This window comes from Corvus hawaiiensis, chromosome 21 (assembly GCF_020740725.1).
Source record: "Corvus hawaiiensis isolate bCorHaw1 chromosome 21, bCorHaw1.pri.cur, whole genome shotgun sequence".
Taxonomy (NCBI): domain Eukaryota; kingdom Metazoa; phylum Chordata; class Aves; order Passeriformes; family Corvidae; genus Corvus; species Corvus hawaiiensis.
This window is the reverse complement of record NC_063233.1, coordinates 9,003,904-9,017,609: the sequence shown is the minus strand read 5'-3', so window position 1 is coordinate 9,017,609 and position 13,706 is coordinate 9,003,904. Positions and strand designations below refer to the sequence as shown.

Here is a 13,706-nt window from a genome sequence, read left to right as displayed (position 1 = left end):
TCCTTTTCTCCTCTCCCTTCTCCTTTTCTCCTCTCCCTTCTCCTTTTCTCCTCTCCCGTCTCCTTTTCTCCTTCCCTCTCCTCCTTTTCCTTCTCCCTCCCTTTCTCCTTTCCCCCCTACCTTTTCCCCCTTCTCCTTCCCCTTCTCCCTCCCTTCCCTGACCCCATCTCCCCGCAGATGCTGAACCTGTTCGTGGCTGTGATCATGGACAATTTCGAGTACCTGACCAGGGACTCCTCCATCCTCGGGCCCCACCACCTGGACGAGTTTGTCCGGGTGTGGGCTGAGTACGACCCCGCAGCCTGGTACATGCTGGGACACCGGGGTGGGACAGAGGGGACACCGGGGTGGGACGGAGGGGACACCGGGGTGGGACAGACACTGCTGCACCTGGGCACGCTCAGAGCCTGTTTTAATGGGAACATCTCCAGGATCTGAGATTATATCAGTGTTAAAAGCTCCGATTCCCTGAGCGCTGGAGAGGAACAAACCTGGTGTCACTGCAAGGGCGTTTCCTTCACACACCCCCCAACCCCTGAGAGCAAAGCACAGCCCAAAATTAACAGATTAACGGCCTCAATTCCACTGATCCTTGCTAAATGACCCTGTAAAAAAGCTATTTAGCACTTCGAAAAGGAGCTTTTGGTTCCTGCATCCCAGGCCGGAGACGAAAATCCGCAAATCTCTGGCTGTTGGCAGCGCTGGAGGGAGTGGGAGAGGTTCTCCCCTCATTTGTGCAGCGTTTTTCTGGTTGAGATCCGCCTTGGTGGTTTCCCAAATGCTGTGCAGACACCTCAGGAGAGGATGTGCTGCATCTGAGTCAGGTTCTGATTCCATCGCCTGCCTTCTCCCACCCGCTCCCAGAGGGAATGAGGTGATGTCCCTCGGCGTTAGGATGGTTTCCTGAAAATATGGGAATTTTTGAAACAGCCTTTCCTCATTAAAAACAACATTTTCCCCTTGGAAGCCTCCTTGTAATGACATCAAACTCTATGTGGGAATTTTGGTCTTTTGAGTGATGTTTAGCTCTGGACTTGCAGTTGAAACTTAGGAAAATAATCGGGATAAAATGAAACGGGCCAAAGTTTGGAGGTGTCTCATTCTTAGAGAACTCTGATAAAATATTCCTGATTTATGAGGGGGTTAAAGGAGGGGACGGTTCTCACACACTGGACAATGAGATGTTTATTTTATGGTGGGTTTGTTTATTTCTTTTATTTCTTCCAAGACACAGGGGAAGCTGCACGCTGGGCTTAGGCAGGGGAGCAGCAGCACAGACCCAAAATTAAGGAATTTTTTCAAACTGAGGCCTAATGGCCCTGCCCAGAGATCAATTCTAGAGCAGGACTGGTTTAGTATTTTGGTTTTCTGTATTGCTGCACCACAGGTGATGGGGTTGTTCTCATTTCTAGATGCTCTGTCCCAGGTCCCAGTAATTCCCTTGATAATTCCTTCTCTTTGGGAATTTGCCTTTTTGTTAATTTAAAGCTCTCCTCATTTTGGATCCCCTTTTCCTCTCCCTGAGTTCCTGTGCCATGAATCTCCTCTGGATTTGTGATGCCTCCAGCTCCTCCAATCTTTCCCCTCTTTTTGTGTTTCCCTTCAGCAGAGACAGAGGCAGGAAGCGTTTGGATAACCAACATCTCAAACTCCCTGCTAGGATGCAATTAAACTGCTTTAAAATCTCACTTAAAAATGATTTAGGCCAACTTTAAATGGAAACTTGTTCCAAAAAACCTGCATTTCTCTGAACTGTGGGGGATTTTAACTGCTCCAAGCTTCCCCTACTACCAGCCTGAATATTTATTCCACAGTTACTACCAGCTTGTCATCTCCAGGCAGATTTTCATCCCCACGAGCTCTGTGACACAGCAAATCCTCTGTGGGGATTTAGGAGGCATAAATAGCTTTTCTTTTTCCCTTTTTCCAATCCAATCCTGCCTCTTCCCACTGGAAAATCTCAATGAGGCTGAAAACTCAGGAGTGCCTGGTTTAGAAAACGGCCTTGGCTCTACATCCGTGGGAGGAGGAACACGCCTGCAAGGGAAAAAATTGGGATCAATGTGGATTTTTAATGTTTCTATTCAGGAACTTTCCACCCAGAAGAGGCACCAGCGTTGAGTTTACAGGAAGATTTCTCGCTCTATTAACTCTGAGCAGAGCCTGAGTCACTCAGGGGCCAAACCTTCCACTCCCCGAGCTGTTAATGCAGAAGATGTCAGATATTGAGATACTAATTCTGCTTTTTTTTCTCTGACCCTGTTCCCTTTTCTCTCCAGTGGGAAATTATTGAGTGTGAATAGTTCCGCTGGAATCACATTTTCAGAAGTGGCACTAAAATCTCCACAAATCTGAAATCCTTTCACTCTTTAAGGCCAGAACTGATCCTTTAATGATTTTGATTTAATACCTTTCTGATCTTACAGGTCTTTTCCAACCCAAATGATTTTATGATTTGATTATTTCATGATTTGGGCTGAATGTGGTCACTCATTGATCACTTCTCCCAAGGTCTCTTCCTTGATTATCCCAAGGAAAAGGGAATTACAGTGTTTATCCACTTCCCATAGCTTGAGACCCTCGATGGGAGATGCTCTACAATTTCTATATCTTTATTATATAGATAATATTTTAAACACAACTTAATGCGTATTTTATCCCTATTTCTAGTATCACCTTCTGTTTTGTTACAAAACCCAACTCCCTGGAAACTTTCCTGGGGAAAAACGTTCAAAAGGAAGTAAAAAAGGCAGTTGGGAACTGTTATTCCAGCTGTGCCACATTCCCTAGGGGTGAACGTGGGAAAACTGCTGGATTCAGGGGTGACAAAAGCCTTGAACTCACAAAAAAAGAGGGATTGAGAGAAATGGGGAGCACAGGGTGGTTTGGTGGGAGTTAAGAAAGGAGGGAAAGCACAGGATTTAAGGATGAACTGGGGAAGAAAACATAATTGGATTTCTAGAAGCTTTAATTTGTTCAACATACAGAAAGTGAGTTCTTGATCTATTTTATTCCTCTCCCAGTGCATACCCCATGGAGACACTGGGAATGTCGCTCTGGCCATCCCATTCCCATCACTTGTCCCCCAGAGCACTCAGGAGGAGCTGCAGGAGCTCCCAGGGGAGCTCTGAGCTCGCTGGGATAATGGGATGCTGAGGAAAATCCAATTTAAACAAGAGGTTGTGGCTGCTCCATCCCTGGAAGTGTCCAAGGCCAGGCTGGAGGGGCTTGGAGCAACCTGGGATAGTGGAAGGTGTCCCTGCCCATGGCTTTAAGGTCTTTTCCACCCCAAACCATTCTGGAATTCTCTGAACCTGGGCAAGGATCCCTGTTTGTCCTAATTTTGTGCCGTGATCTCCCAATGCAAAGCATCTGTTGGTTTTCCAGCCTTCCACGGACTCTTAGAGAGCTCAGGGAAGTGTTCAGCCGTATTTTCCATGCCCTGGTTTTCCAAAATCCTTCTGAAATTGTAAGGAAAGCGTAAACTTGGGGCCTCAGTTAAACCAACACCTTTTTAGACCCACGCTTAGGCCTGGAGCCAAGACTTGATCTCCCTCTGAATTCAGTTCGGACTTGACTGGGGAAGGCTTTGAGCAGACCTGAATTTTCCACATCCCAAAAAGCAGCAACACTGAAGGAGTTCTCCCAGAATATTCCAGCCTTGTTTACAGAATGCACCTAAACAAACACAGGGAGGCTGAACCATCCCAGTTTTCTTCGGAGGCGATTTTGAGGTTCAGCACTTTTCACCTGTGAGTTGGTTACTCATAGAAGATTAAGAAATACAATGCTGCTGTTCAATTAGCTGGGAATTAATGAGAGTGAGCACAAAGCTTCCATGAGGTGTCTGATTTCTCCTGCTGCTAAGGAAAGCGGGATTTTCCCAGTGCCAGTGCCCAACACGGCTCTGGAGATGCCACTTTCTGCTCTCCCAGCAAACTCCTCATCCCCCAGGAATGGCCCTGCCAGGGTTATGTAGGAGGTGACAGTGGCAGGGAAATGTTCCCAAGGTTTTTGAAGCAACTAATTGGAATCCTGGGAATAATCCATTAAACACCTGTCCTAAAATCCTGGGAATAATCCATTAAAGAGGCTCTTTGTGGGCTGCAGGCTCCGGGCGTTGGGCAGCAGAGCCTGGAGGTCGATGCTCAGGCACAGGGAATTCAAACACGAGTGGGAAAGGAAACCAGATGTTTGGGAAGCCTTGCACATGGCACTGAAGGTTTCCCAGAGGGAAATCCAAGGATATGAAGTTGGGTGAGCAGTTGGAAGTTCCCTTTGTGTGTGGAAGTGGCTCCTTCCTTTCCAGACTAACCTTTCTTTTCAGCGTGTTTTGCCCTTCCAACTTCTCCTGTTTGCCTGTGGAAAAGCTGATTCTTCCCTGTTTGCCTGTGGAAAAGCTGATTCTTCCCCGTTTGCCTTGGGAAAAACTGATTCCTGTTGGATTTTGCTGTCATAACCTCTGGTGTTTCCTTTCCAGTTGCCGGATTCATTATAAGGATATGTACAATTTGTTACGTGTAATTGCTCCACCCCTGGGCTTAGGAAAGAAGTGCCCTCATAGGGTGGCCTACAAGGTTTGGAATTCCAGAGATCCCTCCAGCACCTCTAGTCCTGGTTCTGTTTCTTTTTATCCCCTCTTCCCTCCCCCCCCGAGTGCAAATGCAACTGGTAGAGAAAAGAAACTGGAACGTGATGAATCCCTTGCCTGAAAAGAAGGAATGATTGACTGACTGCCTCCTTTCTCCTCCGTGCATCCCTTCCCTGTCTCCTCCCACACCCCAGCTGGCTGGAACAGGCAGTTTTATGAGACAGGGAACCCTCCAGCTTCCATCCTGCCAGCTCCAGCAGGGAATTGTTGGGGAAAAGCATCCCAGCACCCCAGCACTTCAGTATATCCCAGAGAGAAACGTCATCCCAAGGTTTCCAGGGAGCAGCGAGTTTGGTTTGGCTTTGCAGCATTTTTGCTCCAGTCAAGTGATCAACTTGCCCTTTCCTGAACTGGAAAATCATTGGATCTGGGCAGAGATGAGGGATGAGCTTTTCATGGTGCCACAGCCAGGGATCACCTGGGGGTTAAATTATGTCCCTAAATTGTGGTGGACACCCAGGCAAACCTCCAGCTCATGGCACAGGGAGAGTTCACTGTGCTTGGGAGCCCAGGTGGGGGATTTGGGATGGATCTGGCCAAGAAATCAACGCAGGATGGGCTTCAGTGGGGACCCAGTTCCAGGCAGGGAATTTCTTGGAGAGCAGAGGATGAAGGAGAAGGCTGGAAGCAGCCAGCCCAGAGCTTGCTTCTCTCCCCCACTCCAGCCCAGGTGTTTCCCACACCTGACTGAGGATTAGGAGCTCAGAGGAGACCCCACAGCCCAGCCCAGGAGCACAAGGGGAGCCAGGGGAGGACACTGGCTCCAGTTCCCATTTGTGTCTGTCAGCAGCCTTTAAATCAGCTCAGGGCTGGGAAAGCTGGGTAGGATTTTACTGGAATAGATGTTTTGGGGCTGGCTGAGTTGTCTCCTCCTTCTCCATCAAAGCTTTCCATAGAAATTGAGATCCATGTCAGGGCATTGGGCTGGTGGGAAGGTTCCTGCTTGGGAAAGGGGTTTTAAATGGGTGCTCAGGTTTTCCCTGCTGGTATAGAGGAGATGATAACACAATCTTGCTTTTCCAGGGGTTAAACTTTAATTAATAACATCCCTGGGTTCCCTCAGATGCCAGGCAGCACAGATTTGCACATTAGAATAAACAGTCAACTCTCTGGTAAGAAAAATTGAGATTGTCACTGTCCTGCTCCCAGTTCCAATGGTCACAGAAAAGTGAAGCAGGAATTTCTTGCTGGTTTGCACCCCGTGTCCTTCAGGGCAGGATTTTATCCACCACCACCGTGTGCTGAAGGGAGATGCCCTCAGCAATGCTCCCAGCTGCTCTGAGGGCCTTGCCCCAAATCTCCACAATTCCCAGTTGAGGTCGGCTTGGTGAAAGACAGGCCCCACCAAAAGTGAGGGAGGAGCAGGTCCCCTTCCCACCACCTGCCAGGGCTGGGCTCTGCTTTCACCAGCCCTGGGTTCAGGAATTTACCAAGTCCCCCCTCAGCTTGGAGTGGGAGCAGTCACAGCGTGTCCCTCAGCAAACCCCCCCGACTGGAAGGAAAGCTGGCTGTGTTCTCCCAGCCCTGTGCCATAACTCTGCCTGCCAGCTCTCCCTGCCGTGTGACCTGACTGGTTCGAGGGGTGACAGGGGGAACTCTCATCCCCCACCCCGCCAAGAGCCAGCCAGACCCAGCCCTGCCACCCCTTCTCCCCTGGGGGACATCCAGCATTCCCTAGGGGGACATCAGTCATTCCCCAGGGGACATCCAGCATTCCCCAGGGCCACCCCTGCAGGAGGAGGAGACGTTGGGCGCTGAAACAGCAATGGAAGTGGAGCCACCTTTCTCCTGCCCCACCTCCCGAGTTTGGTTTATGTTTCCCGGAGAAATCTGATTAACCAGATCTCTGTTCTCTTGTCTGCTTTCCCTTCTCTCTCTCCTCCTTTTCATTTGCTCCCTTGTGTTGCCTTTTCCCCCCACCCCTTCCCCATTTCCCCCCGCCTCAATCCGGTTGGATTTCTGTGTCCTGGTGCTTTTGCCTCCGTCCCTGTGATCCCAGCGGGCGCATCAGTTACACAGACATGTACGAGATGCTGAGACACATGTCCCCACCTCTAGGCCTTGGGAAGAAATGCCCAGCTCGCGTTGCCTATAAGGTAGAAAACCTCCCCAGGAACCCCTGCCCAACCACTGGCTTTTTGTGCCGTGGCTGAAGTGGAGTTTCTGTGGCATTGGTGGTGTTCTTCGGGACTTTCCTGGTGCTTTCTCTGCTTTCCAAGCAAGATTTTGGATATTCTGATTTTTTTGTTGTTTGTTTGTTTTTTGGGGTTTTTTTAATACATATATATAATTTTTTGGGGGTCTTTGAAACTCTGGCACATCAGTTTGTCTTTCTAAGTATGTCTCTGCTCTCTCTCTCAGTGTTTCTTTCTCTTTTTTCTCTCATTCTGCTTCCATTTAGGTTAATTTGGGGAGAGATGGTGCTAATGAGCAAATTACCCCCCATTAGATCCCCATTTTTCTTCCTGGAGCTCTTTGTCTCACTAACCCTGCAGGAGAATGTTGTTTTTCCCTCCTCTTAATTAGACTGGAGTAATTAGAGTAGGAGTGAGCAAGCAATTAAACAGAGACAACACCTGAAGAGCTCCTGAAACACCCTCGTGGAAGAAATGACTTTAACAGAAAACATTTAGGACAGGGAGATGGAGAAATCTCCGACTCATCATTGATTTGGCAAAACGTTTTCATTGAGTCACCAAAGTGAATTCTATCCCAAAGGCTGCTGCCTTTGGAAATTCAGATGGAAACGGAGCAGACCCCGCTGAGGCCAGGCTGCCCTCCCAAAAGCTCTCAGGGTGCTTGGAAACGTCCATTTCCAGGGCGATTCCTTGGAATTTTCCCCCCTGAACCTCACAGGTTTAGAGGGGGAGGTTGCTCAGAACCATTTATCACTGGTGTGCTTGAGAATCCATCAACCCAACAGGGGTTTTTGGCTGTTGGTGTCATTCCAGCCACCCCAAAAACTCAGTTCAGTGGATCCAGATCACAACAGCCCCTCCTGTGCTGAGGGATTTTTCACTGAGGCCACATAAAACCAAGATTTTTGTCTTGAAGATGCTAAAGCTAGACCCAAACCTGGGTCTGATTCATTTAAGGCACGCAGCAGCAAGAAGTAGTTCAGGTAAATCTTCCTACAAGATCCTTCCTCAGCGTGCCAGGATTTAAAATAAAAGGCAAATGAAAGATAACCTTAAATCTCTCCAGTTAGGTGGCTTTGCTGTATTTGATTTGATTCTGGCCACTGTAACTGAGCTTGAGGAACCCAACTAGATCAAAATTCCAGGTCTCAGCTATTTCAGACACCAGTCATCCACAGAAATCCACGGATTTGCCACCCGTGAGTTCCCACTGGTTTAGCGGAGCTGTGTCCTGCTGAAAGGAGGTGTTTGCAGCTGGGCAACCAGATCTGCTCTGTGGCTGGACTAGAAGGATAAAACTTTTTTTTCCCCCCCCTAAATCTTGTAGAATTCAAAAAGGAAGAAAACAAAACGGAGTTAAAGAGATCATGTGTTAAAATAGGCATTTTCAGTAAGGCTTTGGGCTGGTTTTCACAGCTGACTTTGTGCCCACAGGCACTTCCCCAGCCTGGCTTTTCCGTGAGAATTTCCTGATACCTCCTTTAATTTGTCTGTTCTTACAGAATAAATCCCCAGAACTTGAGTGCATAGGAATGGCTTCTTTTTATAACCCCGACTCCTAATTTTTTGGAGACATCGTTAATTTTTCGTCATCGTTAATTCTTCATCTCCGAAGAAACCTCTGGATTGTGTCTGTGTCTCAGAGATGGGTTCAAACAGCTCCAGTCTAGGCTGAACATCGGATTTCTACAAGTTGGGAGACGATCACATTCATTTTACACCTCATCAAAGAACCCTGAATTACAGTAAATAAGGATTTAAGACAAGATCAGGATTTCCCCCATGGATTAAAGCTGCAGTTCGGGCTGATCTCTCCCCCAGTTATTGCTGATAAAATCAAACCCTCATGGTTTAGGACTGGTTTTTGCTCCTTCCCTCCTCCACATCCATGGATTGGTGCTGGGCATCTTCCCCCCATGACTCTGGTGGGATGTGGTGTCCCCTGCCTTGCTCCTGCCAGGTGTCCCCCAGTGGTGTCACTCACATCCTCCCACCCCCCAGGCACTGACCCCTCCCCAGAGCCTGGAGAGTGTAGGTGTAGCTCAGTCAGTGCCAACAGCAGCCAGGGCTTTGTCTCTGCCCTATTTTCACCCTCTCCCTCTGATTTTTAAAACCCCTGACTCTTCTGTCCAGCAAAAGCTCTTCTGCCCCACACATCTCCCCTTTTTCTTTCCATGTCTATTTTTCCCTGTCCTCTTCCAAGGTTTTGTGTGTTTTCCCCATGTCTTCGTTGCCTTCTCAGTACGTCCACACTGTTTTTTGTTTGGATTTCCTCCTCTTTGCAGCCTCCTTGGCTGCTGTCCTTCCTTTCTGCTGTTTTCTGGTTCCCCTTTCTCAACTGTTCTCCTCGGTCAGCCTGACCTGCCTCTGCAGCTCCGTGTGCGTGGCTTCGCTGCTTCTGGGGCTGCATGCCTGGGATCCTCGAGATGCGCTGCTCGGGCACCGGGAGAGCTCCATCCTGCACTGGGCTGGAGGGAAAAGGAACCCAAATTCCTGTGTGCAGTTCTGGGCCACTCACAGCAAGAAAGGCATTGAGGGGCTGGAGCATGTCCAGGGCAGAGAATGGAGCTGGGGAAGGGGCTGGAGCCCCAGGAGAGGTGGAGGGAGCTGGGAAAGGGGCTCAGCCTGGAGCAAAGGAGGCTCAGGGGGGACCTTGTGGCTCTGCACAAGTCCCTGACAGGAGGGGGCAGCCGGGGGGGTCGGGCTCTGCTCCCAGGGAACAGGGACAGGAGGAGAGGGAACGGCCTCAGGCTGGGCCAGGGCAGGCTCAGGGTGGATATGAGGAAAATTTCTCCACAGGAAGAGTTTTCAAGTCCTGGAAGAGGCTGCCCAGGGCAGTGGTGGAATCACCACCCCTGGAGGGATTTAAAACCCTACGGATGAGGATGTGGCACTCGGGGCCATGGGTCAGTGGTGGCCTTGCAGTGCTGGGCCAGTGTTTGGGCTCAATGATCTTAGAGGTCTTCTCCATGTAAATGATTCTGTGATTCCATGAATTTTAAAGTCTTTTCTATCCAGTCAGATGAGAAGAGGGAAGAAAACCTCTTTGACTTCACTCTGGTGTCTTAGGGTTTGCTCATTGTCCCTGCCCATGGCAGGGGGTGGAACTGGATGAGCTTTGAGGTCCCTCCAACCCAAACCATCCTGGGATGATCCCAGAGCTGGGCTGCTCCAGAAAGATGCAGCGAGAGGGAGGAAGGCCACGGAGAGAAGAGTTAAAGCAGAGTAGAACCATTCCAACTAGGTCGGGGTGAATTATTCATAGCCAATAATAATTTATTCACCAAACTCAACCTCATTTCCCACAGCAGTGCTCCATTGTCCCAAATTTATTCCCATCTGGGGATCATTCTCAGAGCAGTTCCTGTCCCAGAGGCTGATGTGGTGCTCTTAACAATTCAAATCCATCGGGGTGCCAGTAGTTTTTCAGGCATTGTGTGCCCCTCTTCCTGCTCAGGGAAGAGGATTTAGGGTGCAGCGACTTTTTCTGGGTCAGGCCAGGAGCCAGCAGGACACCTTTGATCCCTGGATGAGTTTCCCCCCTATTCCTCCAACCCTTTCCCTGCTTGTTGGGCCATTGTCCAAGGAGTTCCTGAGCTGAGCCGAACGGGAATTTATTCCTGCCACAGAGCTTTGGCTCCTCGTTTGTTTAGTGGCAATTAAACAGCGCCGGGAGTCTGCGGCGGGACCCGGCCGCGCACAGACCGAGCGCTGTCTCCCAACCCCGCTTCTAATCAGCTCCCCCCTCGTTATCAGCACAGCGCTAATTAGGAGACTCCGGAGACAACGGCGCGGCTCCTGCCTCCGGGGCCCTCTCCTGCAGGAGCATTAACGAGCTCCAAATCATCCTAATTAAAACGCGGGGCTGCGGAAGGGATCCCCACGCGCGGCCGGGAAAGCGGAGCGGGGACTCCACCTGCTGCCGGCTGCGCTTCCTCACCCGCCCCCGGAGGGAAGCACGATCGGGGAAGTCCTTCCCTGCCAGCTCAGGGCACCTGGGAAGGATTTCCAGCTTTTTTTCCTGCTGCCTGTCATGAATTCACCTGAGCGCCCCTGGGTTGTGGCTGGCGCTTCCCAGCGCATCCCAAGTGATGCCCGTTCTTTATCAGCGCAGGGAAGGAGCAGCAGGCTCCTAAAATTTTCTTCTGGGATCCAGAAAGATGGAAAACTATCCAAAGTAGAGTTGGGGATTTTTTCCTGTTTGTTTTGGTTCAGTTATTTTTGTTGCTGTTGGGATTTTTTGGTTGGTTGGTCTTTCTTTTCCCTTTTCCCTTTTCCCCTTTCCTTTTCCCCTTTCCTTTTCCCTTTCCCCCTTCCTTTCCTTTCCCTTCCCCCTTCCTTTCCCTTTCCTTTTTCCTTTCCTTCCCCCCTTCCTTTCCCTTTCCCTCTCAATTTTTTGCACCCTGTTTCAAACCACGGGCTCTGAAACAGCCTTAAAGCACAACTTTAGCCAGAACAAACAGCAAAAACGGGGGGGGGAAATCAATTTTTTTTTAAAACTGAGCACACTGTAAACAACTGGTTCAACTTTTTAAATCTATGGTCTTGTCCCTAAGTCTATGAGAAACATGGAGATTTTCTCTTCTAGCCTGGTTCAGGATGAAAAACAGAAGTTCTTGATGAATTTTTCAAGGAGAAATTTTGGGTCAAGGAGAATATTTTGAGTTTGAGAAATGTTACCAATTTCAATTGGATTCCTTTTAAATGGATCCTTTAGAAATGGAGAGGAATTAAACACAGATAAAATTAGAAAGCAGCCTGAAAAGGCTTGAAATTTCACACTCTGCAAAAGGAGATACTTTTATATATAAGGTTATTTTATAATATTGAAAGGAAAAAATGAGTATCACTTTTTATATCTCTTTGTTTGCAGTTACAGCCTTTCAGCTGCATTTGTGGCATCAGGAAAAGGCCCCAGACAACGTTCAGGGATCCAATCCCTCCTGGCTGTGCCAGTGTCTGGCTGATTCCTTGGCTCCTCTGGGTGCCCACAGTGATGTGGGACGTTGATTTGGGACGTGGGGTGAGCCATGGCTCACCCAACCCTTCCCTCACCACCACAGCCGCAGTGGCAGAGGATCAAAGATGAATCAATTCTTTTCTTCCAACTGCTCCATCCTCAGCAGCTCCAGAAATGCCAGATATTCATTTAAGGAACACATTTTCCCAAGCCAGGGCCTTCCAAGAAAGGAATTTTCACTGCTTTTGGGAGGGTCTTGGGTGGATTTTAGCTGAGGCCTTTTGGCTTTGGCTGCAGCGAGTTCTGAGGCATTTCTGTCTCATTTTATGGCTTTTTTTTTTGGCCAAGAAATGGGCAGCTGGAAGGTGCAGCTTGCAGCTCACCTTGGCAGGGGAAGAACTCCGCAACTGCTGTCCACAGGGAGGTGAATCCCAGTTTGTCACCCCAAGAGGACAGAGGGACACATCCCATGACAGCCTCCCCTCTCCTGCCTGCTGGAGCTGCCCATCCCTGATGGAGGAACAACTCAAACCCCTCTCTCTGCTCCTTGCTGGGTTCTCAGACTGGGAATTGCACTGACCAGGAGCTGTCTGAGTTACCTGTTTGACCAGTTTGGATACTGGGATGGAGAAGATGGCAGCGCAGAGGGAAATGCAGGGAGGAGGGAAAAGAGGTGGGGTAGGGAGAGCCTCTTCCAGGTGCACAATGGGAGTTTTGCTCAGCCAGCCTTCCTAGAATCCCCTTGGAAAATGTTCCCCTAAATCCTCCATCCCTGGCTAAAATTGAGGAGGAAAGCACTGCTCTGGACAGCTGTGGTGTGGCCTGTGTTCTGCATCCAAATCCTTTGGGAATTCAGCCTGGAAAGACACTCGGGGAGCCCTGGGATGTGGCAGTCACAAAGTGCTTTTTGGTGGTGGTTTCTGTGAGGATCGAGCTCTCTTGGGAATTATTCCTCATTTGCCTGTTCTTCACTTCCATGCATCTTCTTTCTCTCTCCATCCCTTGACTCTCTCCCACTCCAGTGGGATTCTGGGACTCTGAATGGTAACTGTGGACTCTCGTTGGTGTTTTTTGTAGCTTTTTGTGTGCTGAGGGCAGAATTGGAATTAAATCCTGTTTCATTTGACACCAGTGAACAGAACAAACCCTGTGGTGTTGCCAGCACTTGATGGTCACAGACTGCAAAGGGAGGAGAGGCTGGGCTTTGATTTCCCTGGCTCTGAGGCTGGGCAGACATGGAATAACCTCTGGGCATGCTGTGAGGGAAATCTTGGAGATCACAAAGGTTTGTCCTAGACTTCAGGTGACAGGGACGTCGTTCCAGTGGTTTCTTGTCCCCGCAGGATGCAGTGAGAGCTGAAAATGTGTAATAAGATAAACAAGGAGATTTCAGCTCCTCTGGAGCCCATCTGAGCAGATTTTACACTGGACCAGCACTTTGTGCCCTTTGTCTGCTCATGTCAACACCAACAAGTGTCCCCTCGGGGGGAATTGTCTCCTTGGCTGGCAGGAGGTGCCAGAGTTGGAGTCTGGAACTGTCCAAGGCCAGGTTGGATGGGGCTTGGAGCACCCTGGGGTAGGGGAAAGTGTCCCTGCCCAGGGCAGGGAGTGGAATGAGATGATATTTAAGGTCTTTTCCAAGCCAAACCAGTCTGGGACTCTAAGGCAGCTCAGTTCACACATGTGGGAAGCTGGGAGTTGAAGCTGGGAGTTTCTCTAAGCAGGGAGGTTATCCCAGGGATGGAAAACCTGGCCAAGTCTTCATTCCCTGCTGTGGCTTGGTTGGGACAGGTACCAGCCACACGTCTGGATGCTGCAGACACCCCTGGAGACAGTCAGGAAATGGCATGAGAGCATCCCACCTGGCTGCTTTTGGGAGAGCTCGGTGGGATTGCAGCGCAGTGCTGGCAAATCACTCCTTAAACCACCAAAGTTCCAACCCAGACCCGCTCCTGGA

At 49.5% G+C, this 13,706-nt stretch overlaps 1 protein-coding gene across 24 annotated transcripts in view; it reads left to right on the top strand.

Moving 5' to 3' along the window:
• CACNA1B (calcium voltage-gated channel subunit alpha1 B) overlaps positions 1–13,706 on the top strand; it is a 268,511-nt gene that overhangs the window by 232,364 nt on the left and 22,441 nt on the right. For 17 of the 24 annotated variants that reach the window (XM_048325195.1, XM_048325176.1, XM_048325189.1 and 14 more), the window contains 2 exons: positions 178–305; positions 6,651–6,747. In XM_048325195.1, coding sequence (XP_048181152.1) covers positions 178–305; positions 6,651–6,747 — 225 coding nt within the window. Of the gene's footprint in view, positions 1–177; positions 306–4,480; positions 4,578–6,650; positions 6,748–13,706 lie in introns of all 24 variants that reach the window. The other 7 variants (XM_048325181.1, XM_048325175.1, XM_048325193.1 and 4 more) reach the window with 2 other exon arrangements.